The 15,060-nt window shown below is 48.7% G+C and overlaps 2 protein-coding genes across 2 annotated transcripts in view; both read right to left on the reverse strand.

Annotated features, from left to right (window-relative positions):
• The window catches only part of LOC309369334 (zinc finger and SCAN domain-containing protein 31-like), a 79,903-nt gene that overhangs the window by 2,830 nt on the left and 62,013 nt on the right, over positions 1-15,060 (reverse strand). The gene's annotated exons all lie outside the window — the stretch shown is intronic.
• The window catches only part of LOC309368833 (uncharacterized protein), a gene marked incomplete at its 5' end in the record, with an annotated part of 64,642 nt that continues 60,471 nt past the window's right edge, over positions 10,890-15,060 (reverse strand). The window contains one exon of the mRNA XM_081909139.1: positions 10,890-13,279. Coding sequence (XP_081765265.1) covers positions 11,181-13,279 — 2,099 coding nt within the window. The 3' untranslated portion in view covers positions 10,890-11,180. The remainder of the gene's footprint in view (positions 13,280-15,060) is intronic.

Consider the following 15,060-nt stretch of genomic DNA (forward strand, 5'->3'; position numbering starts at 1 on the left):
ATGCAGGAATCTCAGCTAAAGCATCCATGGCAGATGACCGTCCGATCTGTGCCCAACTGCTCTTAGATGTCCCTCAAGGCAGCAAGTCCTGAGTTCCAGCCCTGCTGAAACAATCGCACTGGCTGCCAAGGAGGAACCCAGCGAAGTTCAAAATAAATAAATCCTATTCTCATCATAAATGAGTAATACTTTCTTATGCATTCTTTTTATACTAATATACAAAAGTATGCCATTTCCCTTTCCAGAAATGGATGGTTGTTGTTATTATGTTTAGGGAAGCTTTTAATATTATATGGACTATTGCATTTTAATATTTTGTTGGAAGCCGCCCAGAGTGGCTGGGGAACCCAGCCAGATGGGTGGGGTATAAATTATTATTGTTATTATTATTAGTAGTACTACTGCTACTATTACTACTGATCAGGTGAGTGTCCTCCTTTCGAAAGAGGGAGGTGGAATCTTCACAGTTGCTAATAGCATAACGTTGAAAGACTAGTGAAATATGGGGAGCCCTAGAGCATCTGCTTGGCATGCAGAATGTCCCGGGGTCAACTCCTGACACCTCCTGCAAGGGCTGGACGAAATCCCTGCCTGAAACTCTGGGGAGCTGCTGCCAGTCAGTGTAGATCAGGGGTCCTCAATCTATGTCCCGCGGGCCGAATCCAACCCTCCAGGGTTGTGAATCTGGCCTGCACGACCATTTCAGAACCCGCCAAGTGTTCGAGGCTGAAAGCATCTCGCCACCCGCTCAGTCAGTCCCTGCGCCGTGCTGAGGTATAACACCGGTCTTGAAAGACCTACACTGGCTCCCACTACGTTTCCAAGCACAATTCAAAGTGTTGGTGCTGACCTTTAAAGCCCTAAACGGCCTCGGCCCAGCATACCCAAAAGAGCGTCTCCACCCCCATTGTTCTGCAGTGGCGTAGCGTGGGTTGTCAGCACCCGGGGCAAGGCAAGTAATTTGCGCCCCCTAACCCGTGGATTTTAGCACTCGAGTGCGAGCACGCCGCCCCAAGATGTTGCGCCCGGCCCCCCCTACACCCCCACGCTACGCCGCTGCTTCAGGCCCCCCAATAAAACATTTCAGGGGGCCAGTCCCCCAGTTGATGGGCATTGCCAATGTGATCAACTATGCAGGGCGGGGTTTACTTGCCTCCCCCCCCTCAATATCATACTGTATTCACGTTGGCACCCCTGATGAACTCAGCGGGGCTTCCTTCTGCCCCGCAAGCCTTTGCACCTCCGCGTCTCCTTTCCTCTCTATATGTAAGAGGGTGAAGGTCAGGCTGGCAGCGCAAATAAGGGCCCCGCTGCTGAAGGCCTCGCCCGCCACGACCTCCTGGCCCACGGGCAAGGCAAGAAAGTGCCTTTTCCTTGGGGGGGGGAGTGTCTTAAAACCATTATTATTATTATTATTATGAATGTCTAATGTGCGTGGTTTCTCAACCTCCACCAATGACTCGCCACGTGCGAGGAGGAAGGCGGGCTCCCTTCACCTCCCCGTCCCCTCAAGGGAATGGAAAAACGACGTGAGGAGGAAAAGCGACGCGGCGGGACAGCCAGCGAGGTTCTCCTCAGAGCCTTTTCCCGCCGCCCCCTCGCAAGACAGCCCTGAAGCCGAGCCTGGAGTGAGGTGAGGGGCGGGGCCCGGCGGAGTCTTGCTGCCCCCCAACACCTCTGGAGGCGGCATGAGGGGCGCCACGTCAAGGGCGCCCGCGGTGGCTCCTGTCACGGCACGAGGCGGGCCCAGCGCCTCTCCCCCACCCACCCCGTCCGCCCACCCAGGAGGGGCCGGTGGGCTGACAAGCGCCTCACAGCACCAGAGAGGGAGAGAAGTCCCGAGGCTCTTCGGCGACTCCGGAGGCAGCAGGCGCGCCCCCCAGATGTTGCGCCTGGTGCGGCCAGCCCCTCTGCACCCCCACGCTACGCCACTGTTGTTCTGCCCGGACACTGAGGTCCAGCTCCAAGGGCCTTTAGGCGGTTCCCTCATTGCGAGAAGCAAAGCTACAGGGAACCAGGCAGAGGGCCTTCTCGGTAGTGGCCCCCGCCCTGTGGAATGCCCTCCCATCAGATGTCAAAGCGATAAAGAACTACCTGACATTCAGAAGACATCTTAAGGCAGCCCTGTTCAGATAAGTTTTTAATGTGTGACATTTTTGTGTATTTTTGGTTGCTGTGGAAGACACTTAGAGTGGCTGGGGAAAGAAGCCAGATGGGCGGGGTACAAATAAATTATTATTATTATTATTATTATTATTATTATTATTATTATGAATGTCTAATGTGCGTGGTTTCTCAACCTCCACCAACGACTCGCCACGTGCGAGGAGGAAGGTGGGCTCCCTTCACCTCCCCGTCCCCTCAAGGGAATGGAAAAACGACGTGAGGAAAAGCGACGCGGCGGGACAGCCAGCGAGGTTCTCCTCAGAGCCTTTTCCCGCCGCCCCCTCGCAAGACAGCCCTGAAGCCGAGCCTGGAGTGAGGTGAGGGGCGGGGCCCGGCGGAGTCTCGCTGCCCCCCAACACCTCAGGAGGCGGCATGAGGGGCGCCGCGTCAAGGGCGCCCGCGGTGGCTCGTGTCAGGGCACGAGGCGGGCCCGGCGCCTCTCCCCCACCCACCCCGTCCGCCCACCCATATCCCGCTCAGGAGGGGCCGGTGGGCTGACAAGCGCCTCACAGCACCAGAGAGGGAGAGAAGTCTGCCTCCCGCCCCCGCCGCCTCTTCATCCCCAGCAGCAACTTCCCTGACCGGCTCCCCTCCGCCGCCGCCTCCTTCTCTCCCTGCTTTGCAGTAGCACCCGCCGCCGCCGCCGCTCCTCCTCTCCTCCCGGGGACGATCCTCTGGCTCCTCAGCGGCAGCTCCCGAGCCGTGTCCCCGCGGCACCTCCGCTCCCCCGGGCTCCCCTTCGCCGCCTGGCTCCTGCTGCACCACCTGGGGGCAGCGTCCATGGCCGGGGCTTCCTCCTTCCCGAGACATGGGGCTCTGCTATAGCCTGCGCCCGAGGCTCTTCGGCGACTCCGGAGGCGGCAAGCGCGCCCCCCAGATGTTGCGCCCGGTGCGGCCAGCCCCCCTGCACCCCCCACGCTACGCCACTGTTGTTCTGCCCGGACACTGAGGTCCAGCTCCAAGGGCCTTTAGGCGGTTCCCTCACTGCGAGAAGCAAAGCTACAGGGAACCAGGCAGAGGGCCTTCTCGGTAGTGGCCCCCGCCCTGTGGAATGCCCTCCCATCAGATGTCAAAGCGATAAACAACTACCTGACATTCAGAAGACATCTTAAGGCAGCCCTGTTCAGAGAAGTTTTTAATGTGTGACATTTTTGTGTATTTTTGGTTGCTGTGGAAGACACTTAGAGTGGCTGGGGAAAGAAGCCAGATGGGCGGGGTACAAATAAATTATTATGATTATGATTATGATTTGTTGTTGTTGTTCTTTAGTCGTTTAGTTGTGTCTGACTCTTTGTGACCCCATGGACCAGAGCACGCCAGGCACTCCTGTCTTTCACTGCTTCCCGCAGTTTGCTCTGACTCCCCTGCAGTAGGGCTTGGAATCCAGGAGAAAACTCTTGGAATAGCCTTGCCAGGTGCTCAGGGACGGACTCACCTGTCCCCATGTCCTTCTCTTTGCAGATGTGCTGCGGTTGCACATCCCTCCCCCACAGGTGAGTATTGGAGAGAACCAGAGCAGGGACTCAGACCTGCCCTCCTTGCCCCCCCAGGTGTACCTGCAGGAGGTGATCCAGAACTGCCAGGCGGCTCAGCTCAGGGGGCTCTGAACCCAGAAGAGAGCATTTTATGAGAGCATAAATTCACTGCTTGTTCTGCCTTAAAAGAAAATGTTATGAAGATGGTTTATCGTTGGTATCTCACTCCCACCAAATTGGCAAAAATGTATAGAACAAGTAGTCAAACCTGCTGGAAGTGCAAGGAAAAAGACGGCGACTTCTATCATATGTGGTGGTCTTGCAATAAAATAAAAGAGTTTTGGGATGCGGTTTACAACGAGTTAAAAAAGATGTTTAAGTACAGTTTTCCCAAAAAGCCGGAAGAATTTTTGCTAGGTTTGGTGGGAGAAGGGATTAAAACGATAGATCAAAGATTATATTTATATGCAACAACTGCAGCCAGAGTTCTGATAGCTCTAAAGTGGAAGCAGCAGGAGATGCCGACGATAAGAGAATGGCAGATAAAGTTGGTTGAGTATGCTGAGATGGCTAAATTGAAATAAATCTCATGTCATGGTATAATTTATTATTAAAGAATCTGTAAACTATAGAATGGAATAGGAAAACTGGTGGAAGGGAAGGACGGAAGCTAGTGGATCTATGAAACACAAAGTAGGATACATGTAATAAGATGTGATGTTTTGGTGGTGGGGGTTGGTTGGTGATTGTAAATTTCAATAAAAATCATTAATAAAAAGAACAAGAAGGGGTTGTCCGTCTGCCGGAGAGGAGGACTCTACTGGCCTAGGTTCACGTATCCTGTTTGAAAGGGGAATCATCTTAGGGACTTCCTGTGAACATCTGGGTCAGGAATGCTGTTCCTGGAATGGACAAACACACAAGACGTAACCGGCTGTGCATTCACATAAACAATACTCTTCTATCTATTCTTATCACAATATCAAATGTTTATCTTGCACATAAACAACACATAAAGTGCAATAATATAGACGGAAGTCCCAATAAATCAGTTCATTCATAAAGACCAAATGTCTGCTAAGTCCAAATTGGGGACTACTACAGTTCCACATTGTTGACAAGGTGTGATGGTCTGGGATTCAGACTTGGATGCTGAACCTGAAGGATCCCAGCCTGCACAGGATTCCCCGCCTCCAGAACCAGCTGAGCCGGGGCTGGGGCATGAGCCTGAAGGGTCCTCACCTGTGCTGGATCCTCAGGTGCAGGCACCAGCTGAGTCTGCTCTGGCTCCTGAGGTGATGGAGGACCCATTGCCTTCAGATGCTCCACTCTCAGCCCCGTCAGAGAAAGCTGAGGTTGCCTCTGGGTCCGGTAACCCTCCAGCCTCTCCTGAGCTGCAAAGGCTCAGGGTTAGAGAGGCGAGTCACCAGAGAATCGGGGCCAGCCTATGCCTCAGGTCAGAAAAAAGCCGGCCAGCCCCAGTTCCAAGTTGCAGAAGCAACATTGTTGATTGCTAGTTCCTTCCTGAGCTCCTGACCCGCCCTGGCTCCCTGCTTGCAAGCCTGTTCCTAACTTCACCCAACTCCCTGCCCTGCACCCAGCTTCAGCTACTACGGACTGCCTCCATGTTGCACCTTTGACCATGGACTGGACTTGGACCTTGCCTCGGGTTAATTCAATGGGTCCCCGGCCAGCTTTCCCATGTTTCTTGCCCAGACCAAGCTGTATATTCAGGGGCGAGCCTGGAATTTCCCCGATGACTTCACCAAGGTGCACTTCCTGATCAGCTGCTCCGGCAAGACTCTCCCTTGCTGACAGACTATACAGGGTTTTGCAACCATCTGGAAACCACGTTCGGCAACACTCAGAAGGGGAGTCAAGGGGAGTCAAGCCAATCAGGCAATTTGGCAGTTGAAACAGGACAAGTCCACAGTGGCCGCCTACGCCACAGAATTTCGGCCGTTGGCACAGGACTTGCCCTGGAATGACTCCACCCTTCAGGACCAGTATCTCGAGGGGCTTTCAGATGAGATACTGGACCAGCTGGCCATGATGGATCGCCCCACCACGCTGGACGCCCTCATTCAACGGAGACTGCAGATAGACGATCAGTTGTAGGACCGTCGCCAGGCTCAGGGCCGCCAGCACTCCCGGCTCCCGGCTCCGGTCCTTCCCAGCAGTTCCATGGCCACAGCAAAGTCACTGGAAGAGCCAATGCAGCTCGGGGCAGTGCAGCCTCACCTCTCCCCCTCGGAGAAGACTCGCCGTCTGGAGGGGAACCTGTGTCTCTACTGTGGCGGGAGTGGACAGTATGCCACTCCCGAGAAAATGCCAGCCACAGGGAAATGGCCAACCCCAGTAGCCGATGGCCCAGGCTACCTGGGGTCCCAAACATTGCATGATGGGCCCTCACCGGTGGAATTGCAACACCTCATGGTTCCGGTGCGTCTATACCCCCCTGGCGGGCCCTGGATTCTCACCCAAGCTCTGGTAGATTCAGGGGCAACCCGCTCCTATATGGACTCTGCCTCCGCTGCCCGTCGTCAGGTGCCACTCCAGGACAAGCCAGAACTGGTACAGGTGGAGGCAATTGATGGACGGCTTCTGCGCTCGGGTGCCGTTCCTCAGGAGACTGAGCCCTTGGTCCTGTGTCACCAGCAGCACCGGGAGGTGCACACCTTGGACATTGCCACCATGCCCCGGTTTCCCCTGGTGCTCGGGATGGACTGGCTGGAGTCTCACAATCTTCAGATTGACTGCGTCAATCAGACTGTGCGCTTCCCCATGCTTGGTCCAAGATGCTAGGGGCTGCCACCACAGGAGAAGCTGCGTCAATGCTCCCCGCTGATTATCAGGAGTACCAAGAAGTGTTCAAGGAACACTTTCAACTGTGGCATAGACCTCCAGCCCGGGGTGCCCCTGCCTGTGAGCTGCCTATACTCTCTTACAGAGCCAGAGCACTAAGCCTTGCAGGACTTCCTTCACAAGAACCTGGAGGGCGGGTTCATTCGGCCCAATACCACGCCCACCGCCGCTCTAGTTCTCTTCGTTAAGAAGTGTGGGAAGCTTCATCCCTGCCATGATTACTGGGCCCTGAATAAGATTACCATCCCAGACCGGTATCCCTTGCCCCTTATTGCGGAGTTGCTGGAACGGGTGCAAGGGGTGCAGATGTTCACCAAGATGGACCTTTGGGGGGCCTACAATTTGATTCGAATCCTAGCAGGGGATGAGTGGAAGACAGCATTTGGGACCTGGTATGGGCAGTTTGAATACCTGGTAATGCCTTTCGGGTTGTGCAATGCGCCTGCCCTGTTCTAATGGTACATCAACCACGTGTTCCAAGACTTGCTAGACAAGTACGTGGTGGTGTAGCTAGATGACAGTCTGATTTACTTCCATGACCCAGCTCGCCACGAGGGTCATGTCCAGTCCATGTTGCAGCGCTTGCGGGAGCAACGTCTGTATGCTAAGCTCAGCAAGTGAAAGTTCCACAAGCGGTCAGTGGACGTCCTTGGTCACCAACTCTCCCATGATGGGGTGCAGATGGATCCCAGGAAAGTGGCCAGTTTGGGAATGGGCAGGACCCCGGAACCGCAAGGACCTATCATCACCGCAAGGGGCCATCATCTCATGGTGGAAATGAGAACCGAACGCCGGAACCTGGAGTACCTCCAGACTGGGTTGACCACTTGGCATTGGAGGAGTTCGCTTACAACAATGCGGTGAATGCCTCCACCCAGCAGACCCTGTTCCAGGCCACTTACGGTTACCATCTGCGTTTGTTCCCGGACGTGCTGCCAGCATCTGCGGTCCCCACGGTGACAGATTGGCTCCAGGAGCTCCAATCTCAGCACCAACTATTGATGGAGCAACTGCGCCAGGCCAAGGATGTGTACAAGGCCCAGGCCGACCGCCACCGGCAGGTGGGGCCGGAACTCCACGTCGGAGAACCATGGGGCTATATAAATTCTAATTGGACTCCGTTTGAATTGGGCAAGTGTATCCAGCTTTTTGGTCCCTTAGGAACAACTGAGCAACTTCCCTACGGTGGAAGACCAGAGCCTATAATAATAATAATAATAATAAATCCCCTAGAAAGGCCAAGGCAAAGACATCTCTCTCAAGAAATGCCCAAACCTGTGCCACTACAAGGTGACATGGTCAATATGAAAGCCCTACGGGGATTCACCAGGGATTGTTGCTGCTGTGATACGATGAAGGTATGAGATCACAGGAGAGCTAGCTTTGACACCTGGGAACACACAAAGAAGGCAGAAACAAAACAAACTGCATTTTTCACTCATTATTTGACTTTCTCGCTAAGTGTAAAGCATAGACCACTATGGAGAATGTTTCTCCCAAAGTGCTAGAATGCCACAAGTAATTTAGTAACAAAATGCAACATGTGTTATTTTTTATGTGATATCCTGCACCTGCAAATAGCCTTAAGAGGCCTGACATGCAAGTCTCTTAAGATTTACACGAAGGCATCCATTTGCAACATACCAGGTTATTTGTGGGGCAACAATTTTTCAGAAAAAAAATTGAAGGAATGGGTTTCAGTACAGTAAATTTAAAACTGACCTACCCCCCCTTTTTTTGGTCTTTCAAAAGGGAGCACTCTAAAATGCGTAAAACTTGAGCTGTTGAGGAAAAAGCATAACAAGGACACGGCTGCATAAACAAGCTCTCTCCTTTATCAGTCACGGCTAGGGATGACCCTGGCTCTCTAGGGGAACAGAGAAAACACATCAGTACTTTATCTTATGTGCTGACCACAAAATATGCGCAGACCGATGTCCAGGAAAAACGCAAGAAGTGTGTTCCCAGAGATGGTGACCTCTGGCTCCAAGATAGGAGTAGGAACAGGAATACCCTTTTATGGTCAGGAGTGCAGGAAGGAAATCCCTTTTATGGTTAAGAGTGCCGGAGCAGGAACATCTGTGTTGTCAACCTGCGTGTACAAGCTGACGTGGCTGGGGAAGGGGGAGAGGGTGTCTGGAGGATATAAATACTGCATGAAACTTCTTTGGACTTGCTGTGGACTCACCACGCAAGTGCCTTCTGCTATCCGGAGAGCAGAATAAACTCTTTCTTTGAACCAACCTCGGCGTCATTTGACTTCCTTCCTCCTGTCCCGGAGCAACGCAGACCCAATCAGTGAACTCCAATAAGGCTACAAAATTATATCCAAAAAGGGGGGAATTGTTATAAGAATTTTTAGGTGATATATAGGTGTTATATATATATACATATAAATGTAACATGCAAACACATATATAGATATATAAACTACATGTCCAAAACCCACAGGAAAAGTCCTAAAGCCATTTTGACTCTTTCACTCTTTCAGTCACCTCAAATATTTCTCAAGGTTAAAAACAATGCACTCAGATTTCTGTTGTAGACTGCCTTTTCTGTGATGTATGTATGATGTTTCTGGGTGTGGTCTTGGACTCCAGGGTGGGCAATTAAAAATCTCTGTATAAGGGCTTGCATGCAGGGCTCGGGGTCCTCCTCCTCTCTCCTGCGTGTGGGGAAGAACCCTGCTGCAACAGTTAATAAAGAAGAGGCTTACTGGCTGCTTTGTTTCTCAGAGGGATTCCGCCATTACCGATGGCGCCGCCTCTGGAAGTCCAGAATGTACAATTGGTCTGGTTGGTCTCTGCTATTTTCTCCTACCGATAGAGAATGTACAAAAGGACTGTATATGGGCTCTTGGGTACCCCATAAGGAAAAAGGAGCAGGTTTTTTTCCTTATATCACCTGCAATCATGTGTGGTGTGTTAGCAATTCACTCCTCCCGTTGCTGGATATGTGGCTAGTATGTCACATGCCCCTGTTTAGGCTTGGAAAGTGTAAGAACGGAAGTCGGTCTTATCTCTTTTGCTCTGCTGTGCTTTTGCACTGTTTTTTTGTCTCCCTGTCTGTTGCTGAGGAAGAGAGAGGATGCCATTATGATCCGTTTGATCTCGTCTGCAAATGTGACGAGCATCCCCTCATTTCCTTCAACCATGTCATTTATCAAGACGTTGAACAACAACGGGCCCAGAACAAAACCCTGCAGCACCCCTCTGGTCACTTTTCCCCAGGATGAGGAGGAACCATGAAGGAGTCCTCTTTGGGTTTGGTCAGTCAAATCCACCTAACAGTTACCTCATTCAGTCTTATTTTACCAGCTTCCTCACATGAATATCACAGAGGACTCTGTCCAAAGCCTTACTGAAATAGAGATGGACTATGTTGATCAGCAGGCCCCTGATTAACAAAGTTTGTAACTCCATCCAAAAAAAGAAAAGAAGAGGTTTCTCTGGCTTGTCTTGTTTTTGAGAAAGCCATGCTTTCATCCTGTATGCTTATAATGTAAAATCTGCAGATGAAGGGCAAATACATTTTAAAGAAGAATAAATGAGGATATAGACAAGCTGGAATATTTGCAAAGGTAGGTGATTTATGTATTTATTTAATCTGTAAACCACCCGACCCAGTGTTGCCAACTTGAATAAAATATTGGTGGAGGGCCAGGTAAGTCCCGCCTTGCACTATCAATCACATGGTGCATGCACACCATTTGAATGGCAATGCCTATAATGGCAGCGACTTTTTAAAAAAGTAATATTTTGCGCCTATAGTTCAATTTCTCAGCAGCTGCCCTTGCCCCAGAGAACACTTCTAGCATTCCATCTCCTCTACCTGTGGCATTGTTCAGCAGTGGGGAAAGTGACCTCTTCACACTGGATGTCCATTTGGTATGGCCCTTTCCAGGTTTTTTCTTGCTCATTGTGTTTGTCTTTCATTTGTTCTCCTGTGTGTGTTGCCAGTAGAAGCCACAATTCTGTGGGTACTCTAAGTGGCGCAGAAAGCACCTAGAAGCTCCCTAGAGGTTGAAGTGCTGATCAAACTTCAGTTTTGCGCTCTATTAATTCCAATTAGGAGTACTGGGGGTGGTTCAGATTCTGGGGCAGTGCTTTTGGCCAGCAGAGGGTATCACAAGGCCAGCCTACTTTCCCTTTAAGCAAATTTGGGTCTCCAGCTGTTTTTGGACTACAACTCCCATCATCCCTAGCTAGCAGGACCAATGGGGAGGGATGATGGGAACTGTAGTCCGGGAGCTGCTGGGGGCCCAAGTTTGGGAAAGCCTCCTTTAAGCAACTTTTCCATTTTGCCCGCAGAGATGGGACCTGTCCATGTTTGTATCTTCTTGTATTTTGTTTTCCTCATGACCTTTGTGCGGTTTTTAAAAAATTCTTAAAAGGGCAAATTGAAAGCGAAATTGTATGGCAAGTAGCAGAAGAATAAAAGGTTGCATTTGGAAAAAACACAAAGAAAACCTGGGGGGTGGCCTCCTCAAATATTTTATGGGGGGGGCTAAGACCCCTAGGAATTTAAGAGTGGCTGTATTACCTACACGCACATGTCTCAGAATGCTTAGAAAGTAAAAACACAACATAAAAACACAAAACATCACATGTTAAAATAGCATTAGATGTCAATAAGAAAAAGGCCTGGTTAAAAAGGTGCGGATTTGCCTGGCTCCTAAAGCTGTATACTGGTTTTTCCGACCTTTGTATGGATTCTTTGGTGGGAAGTGAGTTTAGAGCTAACAGTGAAGCTCTTTCCACATTCCACACACTGATAGGGTTTCTCCCTTGTATGAATTCTTTGATGCTTAGTGAGATCGGAGCTCTGACTGAAGCTCTTTCCACATTCCACACACTGATAGGGTTTCTCCCTTGTATGAACTCTCTGATGCTTAGTGAGATCGGAGCTCTTCCTGAAGCTCTTTCCACATTCCACACACTGATATGGTTTCTCCCCTGTATGAATTCTTTGATGGGAAGTGAGATCGGAGCTCTGACTGAAGCTCTTTCCACATTCCACACACTGATATGGTTTCTCCCCTGTATGAATTCTTTGATGGGAAGTGAGATCGGAGCTCTGACTGAAGCTCTTTCCACATTCCACACACTGATAGGGTTTCTCCCCTGTATGAATTCTTTGATGATAAGTGAGAGAGGAGCTACCAGTGAAGCTCTTTCCACATTCCACACACTGATAGGGTTTCTCCCTTGTATGAATTCTTTGATGCTTAGTGAGATCGGAGCTCTGACTGAAGCTCTTTCCACATTCCACACACTGATAGGGTTTCTCCCTTGTATGAACTCTCTGATGCTTAGTGAGATCGGAGCTCTTCCTGAAGCTCTTTCCACATTCCACACACTGATATGGTTTCTCCCCTGTATGAATTCTTTGATGGGAAGTGAGATCGGAGCTCTGACTGAAGCTCTTTCCACATTCCACACACTGATATGGTTTCTCCCCTGTATGAATTCTTTGATGGGAAGTGAGATCGGAGCTCTGACTGAAGCTCTTTCCACATTCCACACACTGATAGGGTTTCTCCCCTGTATGAATTCTTTGATGATAAGTGAGAGAGGAGCTACCAGTGAAGCTCTTTCCACATTCCACACACTGATAGGGTTTCTCCCCTGTATGAATTCTTCGATGGGAAGTGAGACTACCGCTGTGAGTGAAGCTCTTTCCACATTCCACACACTGATAGGGTTTCTCCCCTGTATGAATTCTTTGATGATAAGTGAGAGAGGAGCTACCAGTGAAGCTCTTTCCACATTCCTCACACTGATAGGGTTTCTCTCCTGTATGAATTCTTTGATGGGAAGTGAGATGGGAGCTCTGACTGAAGCTCTTTCCACATTCCACACACTGATAGGGTTTCTCCCCTGTATGAATTCTGTGATGGTCAGTGAGTTCGGACCTCTTCCTGAAATCCTTTCCACATTCCACACACTGATAGGGTTTCTCCCCTGTATGAATTCTTTGATGGGAAGTAAGACTGTGGCTGTGAGTGAAGCTCTTTCCACATTGCACACACTGATAGGGTTTCTCCCCTGTATGAATTCTTTGATGGGAAGTGAGACTACTGCTGTGAGTGAAGCTCTTTCCACATTCCACACACTGATAGGGTTTCTCCCCTGTATGAATTATTTGATGATAAGTGAGAGAGGAGCTACCAGTGAAGCTCTTTCCACATTGCACACACTGATAGGGTTTCTCCCCTGTATGAATTCTTTGATGGGAAGTAAGATTCTGGGTGTGACTGAAGCTCTTTCCACATTCCACACACTGATAGGGTTTCTCCCTTGTATGAATTCTTTGATGCTTAGTGAGATCGGATCTCTGACTGAAGCTCTTTCCACACTCCACACACTGATAGGGTTTCTCCCCTGTATGAATTCTTTGATGGGAAGTAAGATTCTGGGTGTGACTGAAGCTCTTTCCACATTCCACACACTGATAGGGTTTCTCCCTTGTATGAATTCTTTGATGCTTAGTGAGATCGGATCTCTGACTGAAGCTCTTTCCACATTCTACGCACTGATAGGGTTTCTCCCCTGTATGAATTCTTTGATGGGAAGTGAGAGAGGAGCACTGACTGAAGCTCTTTCCACATTCCATGCACTGATAGAGTTTCTTTCCAATGAGATTTTGTTTATGGGAAGTGGAATGGGAGCTCTGACTGCACCTTTCTCCACACTCCAAATTTTTGTGTGGCTTCTCCTCTCTGGGGAATTTTTCGTTGTCACCTTTGCTCTCAATTTCCGATTCATCACAATCTGCAATGGAGACAAAAAGGGATTAGAGCCTCCTCAGGAACAAATGGAAAAGAACTGAAGGGAGTTGGGGGTGTATTCATTACCTGCATTTTTTGTCATTAACCAACATATTTATTATGAGATTCTGATGAGTTGTTGAATGTTGCTTTATTAGATATACAGTAGTGGTCAAAATTGTGGAAGACTTTTGGAAAAAAGTGTATTTCAGAGGTTTGCTGGCTCATAACACCACTTCATTTGGAGTAATGTCATAAAATTATATATCAGTGGAAAGATAATTTGATCAAGAATGCTATCGAGATTGCAATCCAACAAAGTTTGTTCAATTACCCCTATTCTATCAAAATTATAGCCAAATAACCAGAAAAAGAAAGCACAACTTGCTTAGGTTGACTTTTGTCAGTGTGTTATGTGATTGCTATCAAGTTTGTTGGTGTTGTGTGTTCTTTCATTTAGTGAGGGTGTAAAACATAATAAAATTATAGAAATGGCACAAAGAGTTGACTGGTCTCCAGAAAGTAAGATGGTACTTTTAAGTGAAGAAGGCTACAGTTATGGAGAAATTAGAAGAGAGATTGGGGAAAACTTAACCAAAGTTGGCCTTTCTATATTTTTGAAGAGGTATAAGGAGACTCAGTCACTACAAAATCAGACTTGATAAGGCAGGGAATGTGTACAAAGGCAAGTGACGATGGACGAGTGGAGAGACTGTGCCTACATGACAGAAGAAAATCATCTGGGTGTATACAAGATGACATGGCACAATGTGATGGGAAGTTGAGTGCAAAGACTGGTCTAAATGTTAGAATTCTAAGGAAAAAGCCATTGTTATCTCTCAAGCAAAGGTTGAAAAGATTAAACCCATGTTAACTGGACAGCGGAACAATGGGACACTACCTTATTTGACAGGTTGTCTCAAGATATGGCAAAGAGAAATTTCCAAATTCCTGTGGGAAGGGAAGAAACCTAGGATTAAACACCTGATCTTAATAGACATAAAAGAGAGAGGAGGCTGTTCCCGACCCGACCTAAAACTTTACTACGAGGCAGCCTGTTTCACCTTGCTAAAAGGATTGGTGCACGTTGCAGGATCCGGACCTCCTGGACCTGGAAGGTTTTGACAATCGTTGGGGATGGCACGCCTACCTGATATATGGAAAAGCAAAAATTCATAAAAGTTTAACCAACCATATAATAAGAAAGTCACTCTTTGCTGTATGGGAAAAATATAAAGACCTGATGGAGCCTAAAGTCCCGTGGTAGACTTCTCCAATAGAAGCCATAGCAGTAAAACGGAAAAATACTCAGGAAAGCTGGCCAATATATAAAATACTTCTAAAAAATGAAGATAACCAAATAAAATTAAAAAACTTTGAGGAAATAAGAGAACACATTTCAGACTGGTTCCAATACCATCAGTTATTTGAAAAATTTAAATCTGACAAACAAAAGGGGTTCTCAACAGAAATGTCCCGATTCGAATCTGATCTTGTAAATTCTAAAAGAAAAACTCTTTCCAAAACTTATCGACTCCTCCTTGACTGGACAGTCAAGGAGGAGGAGGTAACAGTGGCAATGGTGAGGTGGTCCCAGGATTTTGGCCATTCAATAACCATGGCTCAATGGGAAAATTTATGGAAGATCAATTGGAAATTCACAAACTGTTACACGATTAGAGAGAACTTTCAAAAAATGCAACATCAATGGTATCTAACACCATGGAAACTTTCCAAAATGCATAAAAATGTGTCAAGTAATTGTTGGAGATGCAGAGACTCAGG

Source organism: Podarcis melisellensis (genome assembly GCF_964234715.1).
Source record: "Podarcis melisellensis genome assembly, chromosome: 4".
NCBI lineage: Eukaryota > Metazoa > Chordata > Lepidosauria > Squamata > Lacertidae > Podarcis > Podarcis melisellensis.